This window comes from Glycine soja, chromosome 7 (genome assembly GCF_004193775.1).
Source record: "Glycine soja cultivar W05 chromosome 7, ASM419377v2, whole genome shotgun sequence".
Classification (NCBI taxonomy): domain Eukaryota; kingdom Viridiplantae; phylum Streptophyta; class Magnoliopsida; order Fabales; family Fabaceae; genus Glycine; species Glycine soja.
This window is the reverse complement of record NC_041008.1, coordinates 34,693,409-34,716,036: the sequence shown is the minus strand read 5'-3', so window position 1 is coordinate 34,716,036 and position 22,628 is coordinate 34,693,409. Positions and strand designations below refer to the sequence as shown.

The 22,628-nt window shown below is 37.1% G+C and overlaps 2 protein-coding genes across 2 annotated transcripts; one reads left to right on the top strand and one right to left on the bottom strand.

Moving 5' to 3' along the window:
* Nucleotides 1-6,951: 6,951 nt before the first annotated feature.
* On the bottom strand, nt 6,952-7,640 carry LOC114420618. Its single transcript, XM_028386468.1, has 2 exons — nt 7,449-7,640; nt 6,952-7,176 (listed from the first exon to the last, which is right to left on the bottom strand). Exons 1-2 carry the CDS (start codon nt 7,638-7,640, stop codon nt 6,952-6,954), a joined length of 417 nt encoding a protein of 138 aa, XP_028242269.1.
* Nucleotides 7,641-21,134: 13,494 nt separating this feature from the next.
* LOC114420617 (G-type lectin S-receptor-like serine/threonine-protein kinase SD2-5) lies at nt 21,135-22,290 on the top strand. Its single transcript, XM_028386467.1, has 2 exons — nt 21,135-21,627; nt 21,716-22,290. Exons 1-2 carry the CDS (start codon nt 21,135-21,137, stop codon nt 22,288-22,290), a joined length of 1,068 nt encoding a protein of 355 aa, XP_028242268.1.
* The last annotated feature ends 338 nt before the right edge of the window (nt 22,291-22,628 follow it).

The following is a 22,628-nucleotide window of genomic DNA, read 5'->3' as shown; positions in this document are numbered from 1 at the left end:
CTTATCCTCTCAAAAAGATTCCTTGGTCAACCACTTGCATATTTAATAAGGAATTTTGATTGGTCTTCATTTTACAATCTATCCCTTTTAAGAGAGATTTCTTCTTCTCTTCTTCTTACTTCTGAAAAGGGATTAAGAGACTGAGAGTCTCTTGTTGTAGAGGATTCTTGAACACAAGGGAAGGGTTGTCCCTGTGTGGTTCAGACTTTGTAAAATGAGTTATACAAAGAGAGTGTAAAATCTCAAGTGGGTTTCTTGAGGACTGGACGTAGGCGCGGGAAGTGGCCGAACCAGTATAAATCAAGTTTGCATTCCTCTCTTCCTTTAAACTTCTTTTATTGCTATTTATCTTTTGCTTTAAAGAAGTTTATTTTGATTTGTCTTTTGAGTAATTCATGTTAAGGGTGCATTGTTAATCCAAAAAGAAAGAGTGATAGTTCAATTGGGGAATAGTCTTTGCATCTTAATTCAACCCCCCCTTTCTTAAGATAACTGAGGCCATTTGTCCAACATCCTATTCTTGACAACTCGCTTCTCTAAGAAGACAAACTTTCTGGAATGATAAAATGAAGTCACATGAACGTCTATATTTTTACTTGAAAACACAGTCAATCAAATGCCCTTTTTCTTTTTGAACCCCTTTTTTTTTATTTTGGAACTTATTTGTTTTGAACTTTACTCGTTGTTTTACGGCAACCCCACCAATGTGCAAGACGAGTAATCTCTGATTGAACGGTCTTGGAAGTCCAAACTCAGGAGCACAGGTCGCTTGAGCAAACTGACCAATGGCTTGCACTTGAAAATCCTGATGAGTCATTAGAGACATCTAACAACAGCTTTCAAAATTGCCCCATGTGTGGCATCTCTTGTCAATGTCAGGATTTACACGCGATTCTCCTCAAATTTCAGCCAGCCCGTATCAATTAGACTTCACACATTATGCTTCGGGGTCATACAATGCTCAATGGAATGCCCAGGGGCTCCTCCATGATAAGCACACATTGCGTTCGAGTCGTATCCTTAGAAAAATGGAGGTTGAGGAACCTTGGTTGGGGTTATGGCTACCATTGAATTATCGAGTGGATATGGGATCAAGTTTAGCATATGACAACGGAATTTGGGGTGAACCCTACAGGCTTTTTGCTGCAAAATTCCTTTTTGTTGGTGTTTTTTGGTTTGTGCTAAAGGTGGTCTTCGTCATTGGAAGTGCGGTAGACAGGCTTTGTGGTTGATTTAGGGTTGGCCTTTGTGGATAACTGGGCGGTGGGTAAGGAGGAGGTTTGTTATTGGCTGAGTAATGACATTGTTGGGTTGGTGGGAAACTTGGTCGTACAGGAATGGCAATTCTGATCGCCAATACTTCAACAACATCTCATAGGGATGAATGACTCGGGCATACTTTAAGCTATGCATGGAAAATGTAATTATGAAATTGAGATGCCCGAAGAAACACCATTTCCTAGTTAACCATGCATTAGGTACCATGTTCAATTATTTTGTTTTGTTGTTGTGTGTTTTTTTTTTTTTTTAGAAATGGGTTTATGATCCCAACATGGTTGGCTCATGGTGCCTAACACATGCAACTAAGAATGTAGTGTGAAGTTTCACGCTTCCCCTTTTTTGTTTTTGTAGAGGAAAACACAAGGATGAGCAAACATGAAAACAAATGGTATGCAATTTTGCAGATCAAAAAGTTTGTTGAACGCATATGCATGATGATGCCATGACTCATGCAAAATGTGAGGCTGGAATATGATAACGGACAAATGCAGGAATGATATGTTCATTATGATGTTATGAAGAGATGCTTATGCGATGCATGATATGAATGCATTTTACGGACACGAGAGCCCGGAAAATTATCTCTTCTTACTTGCGCATTTGGGGGCGCAGTGCCCCATGTGTACAATTAAGAAGGTGATATGGACCTTCCGGCTTCCCGTGACAAAGGACGAGACCAACATACAATGCATGCAAGAGATAAAATGTGGGAGTGACTTGATTCGCACTAATTTTTAGAGTAAAAACGTGGGATAAACTCATTTTTTTCAAAAAGTTATAACTAGTCAAGATCTGAGCGACAATACAAACTTCCTAGCGGTTTCTAATCATATGGTCCATTAAGTCTATCATATGCTGACAATAGCTGAGAAGTCCGTGGATCTCCTTGGGGGCGGAGTAGGTGTCCGCCATTGCTTTGGCCTTGGCTAGCAATCGGGGAAGTTCTTGACTCTTATTCAAAGTAAGAGCAAATCGGTCCATCCACATTGTTGCCTCTTGGTGCAATGAATCAATTACCCTTTCCCTTGCTTCCCTTTCTGCTCATATCTTGGCGTACTCATCCTCTAGCCTTTGCTCGTGAGTCGCCGCTAGATTTAGCTTCTCTTTGCACTTATCGATGATGGCCCACATATTCCCTTCAGTCTCGCTTAACTGTTGGGACAAATTTCTTTTCGACCTAAGGCAAACCTTTAGCTCGTCCTTCAAGATCATGCCTTTGACCCGTGATGATTCCTTTCACCTCTTCGTTCCAAGGCTTCAGCTGTGGCCATATTGACGTCCCTTAGTTCATCATACTCTTTTCAGACTTTGATGGCTATGGACTTGAACTTCTCTTCGACTACCCGAGCTCTTTCAAGCTCTGCCTTTAGGGCTTGTACCTCATCACTTTCTTCTGAAGCTTTAACCTCATCGTCTCTCACAGTCTTTAGATTTGGGAGCCAATCCAATCCTTGTGTTCGGACTCTCAGCCACTTATGATAGCCGCCGATGATCCCATTACTGCTTCCCCTAAGCTCTCTGTCCTTTCTTCACGCCGCATCCCATGCCTTGCGAACTCGTTGGAGTACCCTCGCGTTGTGGTCACCAAAACCCCGTGCGATGAAAGGCGTGATGCTTTCGTCTGATGGCACTCCTCTCATGGGGTAGCCAAGCTGTCTTATGGCGAGGACGGGATTATAATTAATACAACCCCTTGTTCCATCAAGGGAACATTTGGACATCCTTCGCATGAAGATAGAATCCTGATTCTTCCTTCCTTCTAGCGAGGGAACAAATTAACAGACGCCCCTCCATGCTAGCCAAGAGTTGGTCCCAATTCGCCTTTCCTTTTTCGACGCACGAGCGGTGACCTTGTAGCGGATAGACGGGCCTACCTTCTTGGAGAAAAGGGTGTGAAACCAGCCACACATAGAGAGCCAGTGCACAACAAAAAATTCTTGCGTCGCTCTTTTCACATCCCCGGTCGAACGTGTCATACATGGCCAAAATGGCGACGACCGGGCTTTCCTTGCCATGATGAAAGGCGAGGAAAGCGTCAATCACTGCTAGGTCCACTAACCCTTCCATATTCGAAAAGAGGACAACTCCAAAGATCAAAAGCGCCAAGATGTCAATAAAAGAAAGCCCATTCGCCTTGATTTTCCAAGGCCTTTGCCCTTTCCTCCAAACACTTCCTTGATACTCCAACTACCCCATTCCTATTTTGCTTTACCTGGTTCAACTCTTGTGCTGAGATTTTCACTACCTTGGCAACTCTTGTCGTGGAGGGATAGAACCAGAGAAAAGATATGGCTTCCTTCCTCCCAGTGGGCATCCCAGGATCTCTTCAAACTCTTTCACAGTCGGCACTAGCTGGAAGTCCTCGAATGTGAAGCACCTTAGGGGCTGGTCATAATACTGGGAAAGGGATGCAATCGGTTCCATGGAGACTTCTACCCTAGCTAGGTCCCAAATCTTACCATAGGCTTTGTGGAAGGCTTGCTGTTGAAGTTGACCCATTAATTGCCCCAACTCTCGTAAACTAGTGACCTCTAAGCTCTTGATTTTGACTTGATAGAACCTCTTTTTAAGCGAAGGCTTTTGACTTGATCCCATGTTTTACTAAAGTGAAATAAAATCTAGTCCGAATCAAAACTCCGACATCTATCATGGGTGGAATGGATGAATGCATGAAGAAATGCATATGACATAGATGCAATTTACGAATACCGGAGCCCGAGAAATTGTTTCCTTGTTGGATACAACGTTTGGGCAGCGTGGCACCCAACGTATGTTTTTAAGAAGGCGACACGGACCCTCCGTCGGTTTGCTAAAGTGAGGGGATCAAAGACGAAACCCACGCATGATGCATATGCGAAAGGCACAACACGGGGATGTACATAGTACGACAATATTCACAAACAAATATAAGCAAGAGGGTATATGATACTTATGCATGGCAGTGTGAAAAATGGCACGCAGCGTGTTTGCTCCGTGCCCCTATTTAAGGGACCTATAAGGGAAAGAGCTAACTAGGCTTTTAGTGATAACCCCCAAGGTAGTCATATCTCTCTTGATGGTTTCTAGAGGTATCATCCCCTTCGAAGAACATACTGCAGCAGTAGGGACTACTAGCAACAATATGTTTTCAAAGAGAAAAACTCTAGATGAGGGTTCAATGTAATCAAGCAAGTCGGAGACCTAGCATGATCACGGATTCACCTCCACTCCTTATGTTCCCACGAACCCGGGTATAGGGCCCCTTTCTCAACTCACCGTGTGTGCAAATAGTGTTAGTGTTTGTGTGCATCAAATGAATAAATATTTACCTCATGCATACAAAAAATGCACTAAAAGCAATAAAGAGTTTATATACACAAGAACATAATGAAGGGAAACCAACAAAGGGATAAGTCACGGTAAAACATTGCACAAGATTAAATGGCCTAACTCTCTAAAAACTGTCCCCAGTGGAGTCGCCAACTGTCGCAACCTACCCTTCGGCGGGAGGGCGACGCGTGACTCGCGGGATGCGTGTTCCACGAAAGGAATACGCGTGGAGTCGCCACCAACGTTTATTTGAGGAAAACGTCGGAAAAACCGGAAAAGACGCGATCTACGAACTTTTAAGTGAAAGGTTCGGGAGTTGTATTTACGCACGGGGAAGGTATTAGCACCCCACACGTCCGTCCCAAGGGACGACAGCCTTTAATCGAATGTGCAAACATGACTTTGATTTTTTATGTTCCCTTTTTATGTCTCTATATCCTTTATACCCTTTTTATATTTTTCTCTTTTTGTGGTCGACAAGGGTGTTTCCCTTTGCTCCTACGTATTCCTCAATTTGCGATGAGGAAATCAGACCTACGTAGTTCTTTCTTATCAAGTGATTCTTTTTTACTTAAAAGGTGATCATTTTAAGGCGTTGGACCTTGAAAATGATCCATTTTACTTAGTAAGAAATTTAAATGATAAAATTAAAAACCTATTTTTGTGGATGAGCTTGACTAGGCGAGTTGATTTTAGCCTTAGTTTCACATTAGTTATTAGTCAATTCGATTAAGAATGAGAAATCCCGAAGAGAAAAACATCCGATTGATTTTCCGCTTTATTTTACTAAAAGATATTTTTTTTGATTTATATTATTATTTTACCTCTTTTTTGATTTCCAACGTAGTTACGGCACGACCGAACGGTCGGAATTCATTTTAACCGAAGTTAACGGATAATACAATTCAAACGATCGGTGGAAATTTATTTTATTTTTAGTTTAAGCGAGAAATGACTTAAATAAAATGGCTTAAGCACGTCAAAAGGGGGTATAAAAAGTAAATGAAACGAGAATAGAAATACACAAAACACAATGTGGACCACCATGGGTACATAGAATGAATCGAAAAGCTTGGTTCGAGGTACTTACCCGTTGAAGATCGAAGAACGATGAAGAACGAATGAAGAACGTCGAAGAACGGTCGAAACCTTTGCGAAATTCTTTACGGAAAACGTTACGGAAACGTTTCGGAAGCGCCTCGGCTTAGATTTTCTTCACGGAAAAAATTTTTCCAAGCAAATTCGAAAGAGAGAGAAGTGCCTAAGGAGCTGAACCCTTTTCCTTCTCACTTCCTCCCCTATTAATAGCAAAATAGGGGAGATGCTTGCCGCCCAGCTCGCCCAGGCGAGCAGGGTTGCTTCCTCCAGAAGCAACAGCCTTCTGGAGGAATCTTCTGGAGGGCCCAAGTGGGCCTGGTTGCTATTTGCACCCCCATTTTTACTAAGTACACCCCCTGCCTTTTTTTTGGTGATTCTTTTTTCGTAAAGTTACGGAAACTTACGAATTTCATAACGATACTTGTTTTCTTTCCGTAATGTTACGGAACCTTGCGGATTACATAATCATCCCCTTTTTGACTTACGAAATGTTACGGAACCTCACTAATTATGCAACGATGCTTCCATTTGATTTCCGGGGTGTCACGGAACCTTTACGGATTGTGCATCAATATTTTCTTTTGTTTTTCGGCACGTCCCGGAATTTCACAAATTTCCTAATGATGGGTGCCAAGCACCTTACAAGGACCAAACAAAAGTCGCATGTCATCAAGCCAAGGTCCCCGGACGAAATTAGGGTATGACAGTATGACTTTTCAAAGATACCAACTTCATGGATGCTTGAATTTAATCTCTTAGTGCTTGTAATTCCATCTCTTTGTCCTTTTCCCTTTTAAAGGCACTCACAAGGGCAATGTCATAGTGTTTTTTCAGCAAAAAGAGAAAGATGTTTATCAGTATAAATTTATCATACTAGAGAAGCACAAAGACTATGCTTAATGGACAGTGCACAGTTAAATTTATGATACTAGAAGGGCCAAGGATTTCCCTCCAAATAATAATCACTATAAATCTATCCTACTTTCTACTTGTCTATAGATATACAACATGATTGCAAACAAGTAAAAGCAATATTCAATGAAGGAATTGAAGAAGATTTGGCTTGTAAAGACTATTCCAAAACGTGTGAAATCAGCTAGTGAGATATTCTAAGTATGTATCAAGTCCCTTTCTAATCTACCAACAACTAATATACACATAACAAAAATAAATACTATCTATTGACAAAATTATTCAAAGCAAGAGAAATTGTTTGGTGCCATCACAAGGTTCTTCTTTTTCCTTGGCCCGTCACTGTTGTTCTTAATTAGTGGAAGCAAACAATGCCACTGGGATGCTTGCCAAATTTTTACCAATCGGCTTTAACTTAGGTTTCCTAAATGGGGCTTTTGGAGTGTTAATTTCCTCAAGCCTAGTAGCACCCTCTATATCAAACGATTTAGGAATAGCTAAGGTTATGTTCTTTGGAGTGCTATACTCAAAATGCATCCTCCTAGCGACCTCAGCCAGCAATAGCAAACCCCAACACTTCAAAAATTAGAACAACCAATAGAATTTGAAGCAAAAATGAACCACACTGAACAATATTACTCCAAAAATTATCGCTTCTCTAATAGTTTTTGAAACTCAAACAAGTTGCTCTAAATCTTCATGACCGACACCATACAACACCCTTATCTAAAATTAATCCAAAAAAGAAATAAAAAAAAATAGATGAATTTGAGAATACGCATTACAAAATAAGGAATAAAAATTCAGGATTAGTAGATAGAAATTAAACATGAAATGGACATACTCACCAGAACATCAACAGGAAAAGCCTCAAGGCGAGACCTTTTAGAGTCAAAAGTGAATTTCTCACTACTCATTCTTCTCTTCAATGGATTCACCAATGTATTGTAGTTGAGATTAGAAGCTTCATTGTGTAATAACACAACCCTTTTCCTTCCAAGTGTTGTTGTATAACTATAACCCTCAAACCCTAATGCCATATTCAAATTCTCAAAATCTCACACGTTGAAACTTAACAGAGATAACAACCTTTTTCCCTAATATTTAAATACCAAACAAAGAATGAAATTTGTATGGAATAGGTCAAATAATGGTCCAAATATTCTAAAAAACTGAAAAAGGAAAATGTGAAAAATTCAAAAGATACCGTAATAGAATGTGTAGAAGAAGAATAGAGATAAAATGAATATGGTGATGAACAAATATAACTACCAGGCTATTGAAGAATTTGGGAACAAAATGGGTGAAAGAATTGGTTAAAAGTCTAAAAAGCCCTAATGTCGATAGCAGCATAATTGTGATAAGAACATGGTGGCGATGAAAGCACCACGACGATGTCCACAAGAGAGGTAAAGGGATGACGAGAGCAAGAGAAGTATGGGCAAGGCACATGGGGGTTCTAAGGGTAAGGGCAAGGCACACAATATCTGGAGTGGACTCAACACTTAGCTTTTAATTTTTAGATTCAATACGATGACGGTTCTCCAAAATCGTTTTTAAACTTGTCCTATCTATGATGATTTTCACCAAAATCATCATCGTATTGAGTATTTTTAGGTAAAACCATCATTAGCACATTCAATAATTTACAAAATTGCCGCTGGCCAAGATTTGAAGACGATTTTGGTACAACCGTCGTTGTTCCACCGTCTTTAAAAGCTTCATTTGTAGTTGTGCTTTTTTAATGAATGTATTAGAGGTGACTCCATTTTGGCGGGGATAGGGATTATAGGTTATTTAAATTAAATTGATCAATGTTAATCGTGGATTGTGTGTGTGACAATGAACAAGAAGGGTTCCTCTAGAAGAATTTGAGTTGAATTCATTTCGGTATATGTATAACTAGTATAATATCAGTGTGATTGATCGCATGGGTTACATTGAGTCTTATTCATATTTTAAAATTATTTATGTATAAATAATTAAAATAATATATTGTTACACTATTTTACATGTTTTAAAATGACATATTTTTTTGGTTAAAAAATCACATAGTTTTATGTAAGAATTAATGTCTTATGTGAGAAGCATGTGTATTATGTAGGGACTAATAAATAAATAATTAATAATTAAGGAATAAATTGTAATTGGGTTAAATTGGAGAAGTTTCTAGGAATAACTACTATTTGATGGGAGTAGTGGTTTAAAAAGGATTTAATCCCATTAACATGAAATGAGGTCCCTTTCTTGACAAAATAATGCTCTATTAAAATCCCTAGTCATCACGAATGTAGAGAGACATAAAGAATATTCAAGGGAGCGAAATATTGTTTCTCTCCTATTTCAAGGAATCAAAGCACACCGCACTATGGAGATGGTACACAATGTTTATCTATTATTTTTTAAAATCATGTATTTCATGATCCTACTGGTTTGCTATAATTGTTAATCTCGAGGACCTTTAAGATCTACTTGTGGTACCAAAGCATACATTATGAAATTATATAATTCTCTATTAATGATTTTTCTCCACAAATTTTATGAACCCTAATTTGCAAATTTAGGGATTTTTTGTTGTTGCATGTATTATTTTATTGGCATGCCTTTCATTGTTAATTATGTTTTCAACTACCTACTGCAAAATACGTACCTCCTTACGCACGCCTTTCCTTAAAGAGTTAATTAACTATCCCAAAACACATCCTCAATTTTATAAGTCTCTACCCCTCTCTAGTCGATCACAAAAAAAAGTGCAATTGTCTGAAATATTTGACAGCAATGAACTGAAACTCTTATGTTTTTACATTTTATAAAGGATTATGTTGATAAAATCTTGATTATAAAGAATGTCATGTTCTTAGGGGCAATAGGTGATAAACACACATGATCAGTTGTAGTGATTTCATTAGAGGCATTGGATTGGATAATATTTTTTTTTTATTGGTTATAGTGTGAATTAATGGTATATATGTGGCCTGAAATGAAATTAATGAAAATGGCTATGAATTGTTAATAGCAACATGCATATGCAGGCCATATATTTATTTGGACTTAAGTGTATCATGAATTCTTTTGTCACCAAATTGGCCAAATCTATAAGGTTATTTAATTTCAAATTAATGATTATTTCAATAACTAATAGAATGGTGGAATCTAAATCATATGATTATTGATTTATGGGTACATTGAAATTCATTGTTATAAGGAATTTATGGATCACCCAAAGGTTGATTAATTGTTCTTATAATTGCTGAATATAATAGGTAATTTGTGTGTACCATTGGTTTAATTATATACCCAAAGGTAGTAATTACTACTAATTGGTGCATATTTAATTTCCAAATAATGTTTAAATTTTTTATTAGTATCTTCATATATGTATGTTGTCTTGGTGTATCACCAAAATGAGAGCATCAACATACATTGATTGTTATCTGAATTAATTATGTGTATGACATGTTTTTTATGTCTTAAAACACTTATGTGAATTTTATTATGCCGTAAATTTTCTTGATTCACTGAATTCTCATGTATCATTTGGGCCAATTTTTAATGGACTCAATTTCTCTGGTTGGAATAAGCAAGTCCAATTTCACCTTGGTGTTTTGGATCTTGATCTTGCTATGTTGGAAGGGAAGCCTACTACTATTATTGATGCTAGTAGCAATAAAGAGAAAACCCATTAAAGAGCCTGGGAAATATCTAACAGACTCATCCTAATGTCCATGAGAATGACTGTGGAAGACAATATTAAGGTAGCTCTCCCTGAGATCAATAGTGCTAAAGAGTTTATGGGGTTAGTGGGAGAGCTCTCTCAAATAGCTAATAAGTCTCTTGCTGGGACATTAATGAGTACACTTACCACCATGAAGTTTGATGGCTCATGTACTATGCATGAACATGTTGTTGATATGACAAACATTGAAACAAGACATAAGACCTTGAGAATGACTGTGAATGAGAACTTCCTTGTTCAGTTTTATTTTAAACTCATTACCATCTAAGTATGACCCATTCCAAATGAGCTATAATACCATGAAAGATAAATGGAATTTGCATCGATTGAACAATATGTTTGTTTAGAAAGAAATGATGCTTAAGAATCAAGGAAATCACTGTCCATTATGTAAGCCACCAAGGGAATCAAGGAGCTGGAAAGAAATTTGTGAAGAAGCATGGTAAAGGCCAAGGACCAATAGAGATTAATGACGGCTCTGTGCAAATCCAGAAGAAGGCATCAAAGGGAAATAATTGTCATTTTTGTGGGAAATCTGGACACTTCCACAAGGATTGCCCAAAGTGTAAGTCTTGGTTCGAATAGAAAGGTGAGCTTAATGCTTATGTATGTTTTGAATCAAATTTAACTAAGTTTCCCCATAATATATGGTGGATTGATTTTGAATGTACGACTCATGTTTCTAATACTATGCAGGATTCCTTACAATCCAAACCATAAGCCCAAATGAGAAGTTCATCTTCATGGGGAATAGAGTGAAAGCTCCAGTGGAAGAAGTTGGGACTTATTGTTTAAAACCCAACACTAGACATCATTTAGATTTACTAGAAACTCTTTATGTACCTACTTTATCTAGGATATTATTTTTATTATCTAAACTTGATGTTACTGGATACTCTTTTAATTTTGGTAATTGATGTTTTAGTTTATTCAAGCATAACCATCTCAATTGTATTGGTGTTCTTTGTGATGGTTTATATAAATTGAAATTAGATGGTTTATATGTTGAAACCATTTTAACTTTGCATCATAATATTGGTACTAAACGTAGTTTAGTGCATGAACGATATGATTTCTTGTGGGATAAACGTTTTGGTCACATTTCTAGAGAAAGGATAGAAATATTAATAAAGAATGAAATTATTCTTGATCTAGATTTTATGGATCTAAATATTTGTGTGGATTGTATTAAGGAAAAACAAGCAAAACATACAAATAAAGGAGCTACAAGAAGCACTCGACTTCTTGAAATTGTGCATACTAATATTTGTGGGCCTTTTCATGTTAATTCTTTCGAAAAGGCAAGATACTTTATTACCTTTATTGATGACTATTCATAATATGATTATGTCTACTTACTGCATGAAAAGTCTCAAACAATGGATGCCTTAGAAATTTACTTGAATGAAGTAGAAAGACAATTAGACAAAAAGGTGAAAGTTGTTAGGTCTGATAAAGATGGTGAGTATTACAAAACATACAATCAAACTAGGCAACACCTAAGTCTATTTGCTAAACTCCTTCATAAACGTGGCATTTGTGCACAATACACAATGCCTGGTACACCACAACAAAATGGTGTATTAGAAAGGCATAATAGAACTTGAATGGATATGGTTAGGAGTATGTTAAGCAATTCAACTTTACTTGTATCTTTGTGTATGTATGCCTTGAAAAATACCATGTATTTGTTAAATAAGGTTCCTAGTAAGGCAATTCCAAAGACACCTTTTGAATTGTAGATGAATAGGACACCTAGTATAAGGCACTTGGATGTCTAGGGTGGCAGACAAAAATAAGGATTGATAATCCACAAGAAAGAAAATTGGATGCAAGAACAAACAGTGGATATTTCATTGCTTATCCAAAAAATTCAAAGGGGTATATGTTTTATTGTTCTAATTATAGTATGAGAATTGTCAAAACTAGAAATGCAAGGTTCATTGAAAATGGTGAAATTAGTGGGAGTGCAGTTCCATGAGATGTGGAAATTAAAGAAGTTAGAGTGCAAGTCCCTTTAGCTTGTGCTTCTAATAATAAGGTGATTGCTCCTTTAGTTGTTGTTCGAAACAACAATGAAGAAGAGCAACACAATAATGAGCCTATGATACACAATAAACCTATTGTCAAAGAACAACAAGAAGTAGCATTAAAGAGGTCTCAAAGAGAAATGAGACCAACTATTTCAAATGACTATGTGGTATACCTACATGAAATAGAAATAGACTTAAGCATTGATGATAATGATCCAGTTTCATTTTTTCAAGCTATAAGCTGTGATAATTTTGAGAAGTGATTAGATGCCATGAAAGAAAAGCTAAATTCCATGGAACAAAATGGTGTTTAGGACCTCTTAGAATTGCCTAAGGGTTGTAAGAGAGTTGGTTGCAAGTGGGTCTTCAAGACTAAGCATGACTCTCATGGAAACCTTGAACATTACAAGGCTAGACTTGTTGCTAGGTGTCACAACCTGCCCTCCGGCGGGGGCACGCCACGAGACTCAAAGGTGCATCTTCCATTTGAGGAAAACGCGCGGAGTTGCCATCAATGTTTATTCGAGGGAAACATTGAAAAAACCAAAATGGAAAGGTTGAGGGTCTACGTATTTTTGAAAATGAGGGTTCGAGAGTAATTTACGCACGGGGAAGGTAATAGGACCCCACGCGCCCATCACAAGGGACGGCAGCCTCTAATCGAGTGTGCAAATCATGACTTCAATATTATTTATTTTCCCTTTTTTGTTTATTTTATATATTTTTTATTTTTTTGGGGTCGACAAGGGTGTTTCCCTTGCTCCTACGTATCCTCAAGTGCGATAAGGAACTCAGACTTATGTAGTTCTTTAAGGGGGGTTGAATTAAGATATTACAAACTATTTCCCCAATTAAAATTCTACTTTGATTTTAATGCAAGTTCCAGGTTCCCTTAAAGATAGATTTCTAAAAGATGATTCAAAATAACCAATCTGAATGTAAATGTAAAGCAACAATAAATAAAAGAGTTTAAGGGAAGAGAAAGTGCAAACTCAGTTTTATATTGGTTTGGCCACACCCTTGTTCCTACGTCCAGTCCCCAAGTAACCCGCTTGAGAGTTCCACTATCTTGTAAAAACCCTTTACAAGTTCTGAACCACACAAGGATAACCCTTCCTATGTGTTCAGATTTCTTTACAACAAGAGACCCTCGTTCTCTTAATCCCTTTTCAGAAGTAAGAAGAAGAGAAGAAGAAATCTCTCTTAAAAGAGATAGATTGAACAATGAAGCACTCAAATAATTCCTTATTGAATTGCAAGTGTTTTGGCCAAGGAATATTTTAGAGGATAAGACAATTTTGATTTTGAGAGGATAAGACTTTTTGTTTAGAAAAACTCTAAGCAAATTCGTGTTCCAAGTCACATATATATAGACCTTTGATGGCCATTCAAAAATCATTTGTCCAGATATGACTTTTGGAAATTATTTCTAAAAATCTCTTCTGGTAATCGATTAGAAGAATTATGTAATCGATTACAGGCTTTAAGATTTGAATTCTGACTGTAATAAAATGTTCGATAACTACTGGTAATCGATTACCATCCAAGTGTAATCGATTACACATTGTAAAATTTGAATTCAAATTTCTAATAGTTGTTATAAAGAGTTTCAAATGCTTGTAATCGATTACAAGACTTTTGTAATCGATTACATGTTTTCAAAACTTTTCAAAAACATTTTAAATGCATTCCAGGAAACAATTTGGCCACTGGTTATCGATTACCAGAGAGTAAATCTTTTGTAAAAAACATTTTAGCTTAAATTCTTTGGCCAAACCTCTTGCTGTTTCAACTTGGAATTTCCTAGAGATTATCTTGATCACATATCTTGAATTTCTTGGCTTCTTGTCTTGAATTAAACTTGAGAAGCGCACGATCCTTTGGCATCATCAAAACATTAAAATGTCTTTGCTTCTACAATCTCCCCCTTTTTGACGATGACAATTTAATTCCTAAAATCAAGATACAAGATAGAATATATACAAGATAGAACGTTCACTCATTCCATACTCCCCCTATGCTGAGGAGTCATCTTGTTGAGGTGGAGGAGAGGGAGTGCGTTCGTCTTGGGGAGGCTGCGCGTCCTTTTTCAACCATTTCCCATCCATGTCCTTACGGTATCCGAAGGAGATTACCGCACCGGTACCAATGGCAAAAGAGCATTTGACTTTCACAAAGGGCTCATTATCCAAGGGAATTTGAAAATGATGAAGAAACAAAGTAACAAGTTGTGGATAAGGCAGAGGTGCATTTGACCGCTTACGCATGCGGTATCTGATCAAATAAACCCAGTCGATCGGACAACTGGTGAGAAAAGCCCACATCAATATTAAATCCTCTTCAGAGGGTTGAGAAAACTTTGATGATCTGGGTAATAAAATGCGAACAATGATGTAGTGCATGATGCAACAATCAAATGTCATTGAACAGGCAAGCAGCCTGCCAGTCATATCCGCCTGATCATTGCAGACCATACGGCGGGCATCAAGACTGGAGTAATCAAACTTCTAGTCATCAACAATAGTGCCCTCAAAAGGTGCACCTTGACTTGGCAGATGTGTCAATGAAAAGAAAACAGATTCATCAATAACCATTGATATGCCATGCACCTCAGAAATTGATGTGCTACCCTGAATTTGCAAATTTGAATAAAAGACTCGGACTAATTTAGGATAATGTGGTAATTTTAATGACATAAATGGAATCAGACCAGTGTTTTGAAACACTTGATAGCAATCAAATGCTTCCCTATCAAAGAATTCTAGGTCAAGATATTTGGGATCAAGAATTTGATGAGATTGAAAGAGAGAGTAGTACCGGATACGCTGTTCATCAGATGAAAACAGTGTAGAGGATGACAAAGAGGGTGGAATTGGTGTCGGGGATGCTCCAAGGGCTCCAGGATGAGGTGTCGTAGTTGCCGCAGTGGAGGAGGAGGATCCCTTTGTTGGATCAAGTGCCCTTAGAATAATTAAGAAGGGGGGGGGGGTTGAATTAATAATTAATGAACCTTTACTAATTAAAAAAAACCTATCCTACTTAATGTTACTAGATTTAATTAGGCTTTTACTACAAAGTAAAGAAAGTAAAGAACAATAATTGAAACTTAACCAAAAGTAAAAGCGATAATTAAAATGCACAACGGAAATTAAAGACTGTAGGGAAGAAGAAGACAAACACAAGAATTTTATACTGGTTCGGCAACAACCCGTGCCTACATCCAGTCCCCAAGCAACCTGCGGTCCTTGAGATTTCTTTTCAACCTTATAAAAACCTTTACAAGCAAAGATCCACAAGGGATGTACCCTCCCATGTTCTCTTTGAATAACCAAGTGGATGTACCCTCCACTTGAACTGATCCACAAGAGATGTACCCTCTCTTGTTCTCAGTTACAACAACCCAAGTAGATGTACCCTCTACTTGTACCACAAAGGATGTACCCTCCAATGTGTTAGACAAAGTTCTCACGCGGTTAGTTCTTTGAATCTTTGTGAAGGGGAAACAAAAGATATCTCAGGCGGTTAGTCCTTTGAAATATTTTGTTTAAGGGAAAGGGAAGAATCAAAAGAATTCTCAGACTGTGTCTTTTTGAATTCTTTGAAAAGGGAGAAGGGAGACACAAAGGAATTCAGGTGGTTAGTCCTTTGTTCTTTTGGAAAAGGGAGAAGAGGACACAAAAAGAATTCAAGCGATTAGTCCTTGTTGAATTCTTTTTGGCAAAGGGAGAAGAGAATAAAAAGATATAGAACACTTTTGTTTTCTATGAAAGAACAAGGTTTGGAAACCAGAAAACTTGGAAAGCTTTTGGCAAAGGAAGAAGAAGAAAGATAAGTAGCAAAGGTTTCAAGATTTCTCAAAAGTTGTTCAAGAAATTCTAAGTTGTTCTCAAAAGTTGTAAAAGTTGTTTGAATGCAAGTCACGGTCTTGCTTTTATAGACTCTTCATGTCTGGTCAAGAAAACTATTGGAAGAGTTATAACCTTGAGAAAAACCTGAAAACCATTGGAAGAGTTACATCTCTTGACTTTTTATTCAAAACTTGTCACTGGTAATCGATTACCAAAACCATGTAATCGATTACACAGCATTTTATGAAAAGATATGACTCTTCACAATTTAATTTGAATTTCAACGTTCAGATACACTGGTAATTGATTACCAATATATTGTAATCGATTACACCATTGGAAAATCAATTGGAATGTTGCAAATTCAGTTAAAAGCTTTTGAAATCAAACTTTACCACTGGTAATCGATTACAGGAAACTGGTAATCAATTACTAGAGAGTAAAAACCCTGGTAACTTAGAAAATTTTGAGAAAAACTTTTCTTGTAAAACAAAATTGTGCTATGTTTGATTTTTAAAAAATATTTTCAATACTTCCCTTGTGAAGTCTTCTTGATTTCTTCTCTTGAATCTTGAATTCATCTTCTGTTGAATCTTGAATCTTCTTGATTTCTTCTCATGAAACTTGAAATTAATCTTGATCTTGAACTTGTTGACTCAATCTTGAAATCATTCTCTTGGGCTTTTTGTCATCATCAAAACTACTTGAATCAACTTGATTCATCATCATGAAGCTTGCTTCTACAATCTCCTCCTTTTTGATGATGACAACCCTGAAATCAAGAAACACATAACATTATTTTTTCCTAGTCGATCACTCACTTAATTCTCCATATTCTCCCCCTTTGTTTTTGAGTTTAAGCTTCACTTGAAATTAAATTACTTAATTATATGAGTTCTTGATTTAATCCCTATTTTCTATCCCCCTTTGGCATCAACAAAAAGCCAAAGTGTGTAAAACATACATGATTTAAAAAAAACATACACATAGAATCCATTGTAAATCAATCATAAAAGATTCTAAACTAATCATGAAGCAAGACATGAATAAACCAAATTAAAATGTAAACCACATAGTCATATAACATAATTCATAAATGTTCAGTCATACTAAGCAAATATTAAAAGAAATACTAAATGTTCAAAAGTCATAATAATATAGCCAAATACACGGCTAGAAATCAAAGTACTAATAATACTAAAGATTAATAAAGTCTAAGATGATGGGGGTGGTGGTGGTGGTGGTAGATCAAAGCATGTGCGGATGTACGTGACATCTCCTTCAACCTTGGTGATCCTTGAGTCCATCTCATCGAATCGCATGTCCACTTGTAATTCCAAAGCATCAAACCTTTCACCAACATAGGTTTGAAGACCATCGAACGTGTCCAAAATTCTCTGAAGAAGAGAGGAATTCTCTCCAACTGGTAAGTTTCCTTCATCATCAATGGGTTGAACCTGTTCAAATATGTCCTTAACATTGTAACCGCTTAGATTCCCATATGCTGGAAAGTCATTAATGGTACAAAAAATCATTGCACGCATTTGAAAAGTCTTCTTGCGAAAGCCATCAAACACTAAAACCCCCTTGTCCCACAACTTTGTGAGGTCTTCAATCAATAGACTTAGATAAACATAAATGTCATTTCCTGGCTGTCTTGGGCCCGATATCATCATAGACAACATCATGTATTTTCACTTCATGCACAACAAAGGAGGCAAATTGTAAATTATTAGTAGAATTGGCCATGAACTGTGTTGAGTGCTTAAATTGCCATATAGATTCATTCCATCACTGGCTAGTCCAAGCCTAAGATTTCTTGCCTCTTTGCCAAAATCTAGAAACAAACCATCAATCTTCTTCTATTGGGAGCAATCAGCCGGATGACGGACCATTCCATCAGAGTTTCTCCCATTTGCATGCCAGGTAAGGTCTTTTGCGTCATCTCCATTAGCAAAAAGACGCTTAAACCTTGGAATGATGGGAAGATACCACAACACCTTTGTTGGAGGGCCCTTCTATGAGTTTTCATCAGAACTGTAGTCCTCATCATCCTTCACTTTGTATCATGGTGCCCCACACCTAGGGCATTTGGACATTTCTTCGAATTCATGCTTGTACAGTATGCAATCATTCGGACAAGCATGAATCTTCTAATACTCCATACCCATCGGACACAGTATCTTCTTGGCCTGATAGTAATTTTTAGGCAACATGTTTTCCTCTGGAAGCAGATCGTGCACTACTTGAAGCAGTGAACTAAAGCTTTTGTCACTCCACCCATATCTGGCCTTGACATTAACCAGACTTAACACCGCCGACAATAGCGTCAAGGAATTCTTTCACCCCGTATACAAAGACTTCTTTGAATCACTTTGCAATCCTTCATACATAGGGGCATTTGCTTGCTGAAAAGACTTTTGTCCAAGGTCACGAATCATATCCTCCAAGCGATCTCCCATTTCTACATCAAACGGTTCAGATTGGAATCCACTCTACCTGTCTGTCAGTTCACCATGCCATATCCACGCCGTGTAATTCTTCTTAATCCCATCACACAATAGATGCTCCCATATGTCATCCAGTATTTGTCATCTTCCATTCAAAAAATTGATGCAAGGACAATAATATTTTCCGTCCTCATCCGGTCAACTTCTTTCGGAGGCAAATTGCAAGAACTCTTCGATGCCTTCCTCATATGCAGGGCTCATGCGACTTTCAGTCATTCAACATCGATCCATCTAAATAATAACTCTATGATACTCACAAAGTTTTTCGATGCATAAAAATCTCACTTTTTTATGATAAGTGTGGCCCTATCCCATCCAGGAAGACCTTTTTTATGGTAGCTTCATACCTCAAGGTTAATTCTATTTTGTTAAATTTAACAAAATTTTGGCAGCATTTCGCATTGGTCTCCAAGTACACGACATGAAATCGGTGAAATTAATTTACCGATAATCAAGTATGCACTCAGAGAACAACTAGAAATGTATTGTACCGAAATTTCATCAAATTCAACAAAATATTGTTAACCTTAACGCATGAATCTACCATAAAAATATGAGTCTCCCCAAATTGTCCAAACGGACAATTCAAGATTAAATACAATGATTAATGCAAACTGTCCGCAAGAATCATTGCATTCAGTCTCAAACGGGAATCTAAGGTTCACTCATTATGAACAAAAGTTGTATCTAAAGCAAAGTACATTAATGACATACAACAACATACAAAATCTAAATTAACAAAATTAAGCATCAAAATTGATTGCAAACTTTCGTAACTGTGATGATGATCAGTATAGTGTCTAGGAACAAATGTCGTGATCACGATGCAAAGAACTAGGTAAATAGTGCCTGCAATTTAAATATTTCATTGGTAAGTAGGTATATCATGAAGTAACACCAATGGACTTGCTGCAAGCTACTCAAAGTTATATAGTTTCTGAGCAACTTGCTTAAGGTAATGTATTTGTCATGATTTTCAATCCTTAAGGTTTTGGGGTAAGGATACACTGATGCCTTTGTTCATATTAAGATATAGATAATAATGCATATATATATATATAGGGGGGTAGTTGTCCATGGCTATTACTTTTGGTTTAACAAAGCTTGTACATCATTGTAGATAGCTATCCTGCATTATATATATGTTGATATGACTATCATGGATTATAGACAACTATGCTGGACTTGGAGTAGCTACATTTGGTTGGACTTGGACTTCTCTTTATTGGTTACCTAATTATAGCTACTCAGATTCAAACAGATTGAAGCTGGAGTTGTGTGCCAGTGTTTGATTTTATCATGGGAAGTGTTCAATGAGATGGGAACTCAGGATACATTGTGTTGGACAATGGTCAATATGTATTCAACGTGTGGTGACATTGATGAGGCACAAGTATTGTTTGATGGGGTGAGGGTCAAAGATGTGTCTACTTATGATTCCATGATTGGAGGAGTGTGAGTGTTGCCAAAATGCATTTTCTCATTCAGACAGATGCTAGAGATATCCCTGTTGCACCTGAAAAGTCTGTTGTTGCATTTAAAAATGAGAATCCAACAGTTTCAGTGCTAGAGAAGAAAGAAATATATCTTCTTCCTATTGTACGGATGAGCAATTTGCTGCATTCCCAGATAGATGCCATTCTAAGTGAAACAGGTATAGAAATAATTGCAACCTTGAGATTGTATTGTGGAAGCAGGGGTGTATTGGAGGTTGTTATCCTAGCCTTTGTTTTCATTCCGCAGAATTTATATCTGGTGAATTTCTATATATAGGTTGGTACAGTTACTCTAGTTTCTTGTGAATTTGTGGGCTGCATGCAGGCTGTAATTTTTACATCCTATTCCATGAAGAATGATACAGACTTCCCAATTTATGTTCTTGAAACTAAAAGGTCACCTTTATCCAGGTATTTCCACACTTTTAGACAATTAATATAAGCATTAGTTGTAGTGGGGGTGGGAAAGTCTATGAAGGTTGTTAACATCAACAAAGATGCTGATCAAATGCCTCTACAAGTAGAAGAAGAAGATCTGAAATGGTCTTAGTATCTTAACACCCTCTCAGCTGGTTTTCTTCTTGGGCATTTGGGAATTTATATGTCATAATTTTCAGACAAAGTTACCAAGCATGGATCCCCATGAACAGCTGAACACAAAATCAAAGGATACAACTTTTCGGTCAATGTATTTAGAAATAAATACCATGCGTTTAAAATCTTAGGAAACTAATTAATTTACTTGAATACATTTTATTAGACACATACAATTCATGGTTAGAAAGCAGTTCAAGTTATAACCATCTCCAAGTACTGCCAAATTTTAAACAATTAAAACAGCCACTCCAAGGTTCCTTTTTTATTTTTAATTTCATGTGTAAAACTAATTTTTTTTAAACGCCACACAAGCCATGGAAAATCAGAAGATCAAAGTTGCCCAAGTGATTCAACAGATGGGGGAGTCTGGCCTTAAGCCAATTGCTTTTGCTTATACACAAAGAGATGGAGAACAACTTCGGCAAGAAGAACTGATCTTGTTAGGACTGATAGGTCTCAAATGCACTACTAGTCTTCAATCCATAAAATTACCTTTGGAAAATGTAAAAAATGATGCAAATATACAGATGAAACTGGTCCCGAAGGATGACATCATGGGAGTGAAACACATAGCTTCTGGACTAGGACTAGAACAGGCTATTGTGCATGAAGGAAGAAAAGTTATAAATTTGAATGAGGAAGCTAGTATACAAAGTGGATCAGTCCATGTAATGGCAAACTTGCATCCTGAAGACAAACTTCTACGATACATAGACTTCTTGCTTATGAGTACATGGCTAATGGTTCATTGGATAAATGGATATTCAACAAGACCAAAGAGGAATTTGTGTTGGATTGGGATACAAGGTATAACATAGCACTTGGAACAAAAAAGGACTTGCTTATCTACATGAGGATTGTGACTCAAACATTATTCATTGTGACATCAAACCAGAAAACATGCTCCTAGATGATAATTTCAAGGTCAAGGTTTTTGATTTTGGTTTGGCTAAGCTTATGAAATGTGAACAAAGCCATGTTTTCACAACACTTAGAGGCACTAGAGGGTATCTTGCACCTGAGTGGATCACAAACTGTGCCATATTAGAGAAAAGTGATGTTTATAGCTATGGTATGGTGTTGCTAGAGATCATTGGGGGGAGGAAAAACTATGATCCCAGTGAAACCTCAAAGAAATCCTATTTCCCATCTTTTGCTTTTAAGATGGTGGAAGAAGGGAATGTGATAGAGATTCTTGACTCAAAGGTGGAAACTTATGAAAATGATCAAAGGGTTCACATTGTTGGGAATGTTGCATTGTGGTGCATACAGGAAGACATGTCTCTTAGGCCTTCCATGACCAAAGTTGTCCAAATGTTAGAGGGTTTATGCACTGTTCATAAGCCACCAACTTGTTTTGTCTTAGGTTCTCGATTTTCTTCAACTAGTGAGGTTGGCACTTCTTCAGGGCCATCAGATTGTAACAGTGAAGCCAATCTTTCTGCTGTTCGGCTTTCAGGGCCAAGATAATAGAAGTTGTAACATTTTTCTTTTTTTTGTGTCTATTTTTAGGATGTTGTTAAGGAAATTGGTATCAAATTTATCATTAGGCAGGGGCAATTGCTAGCAACAAATAGAGGTCATTAACTCAAGCACAAGATTGTTGGAAGCAAAGGAAAGGCCATAGGCATTGATTGATTTGGAGCAAGTGCTCCAGCAGGAAAAATATACAAGGAGTTTGGTATCACCAAGGAAGTTGTTATTGATGTTGCCAAAGAACTTTCGTACATATAAGAAAAGAAAAATGCCTAAAATTGATTCTAAATTTAAATACAAAATATTGGCATGCCTGGTAGACTAGAACATCG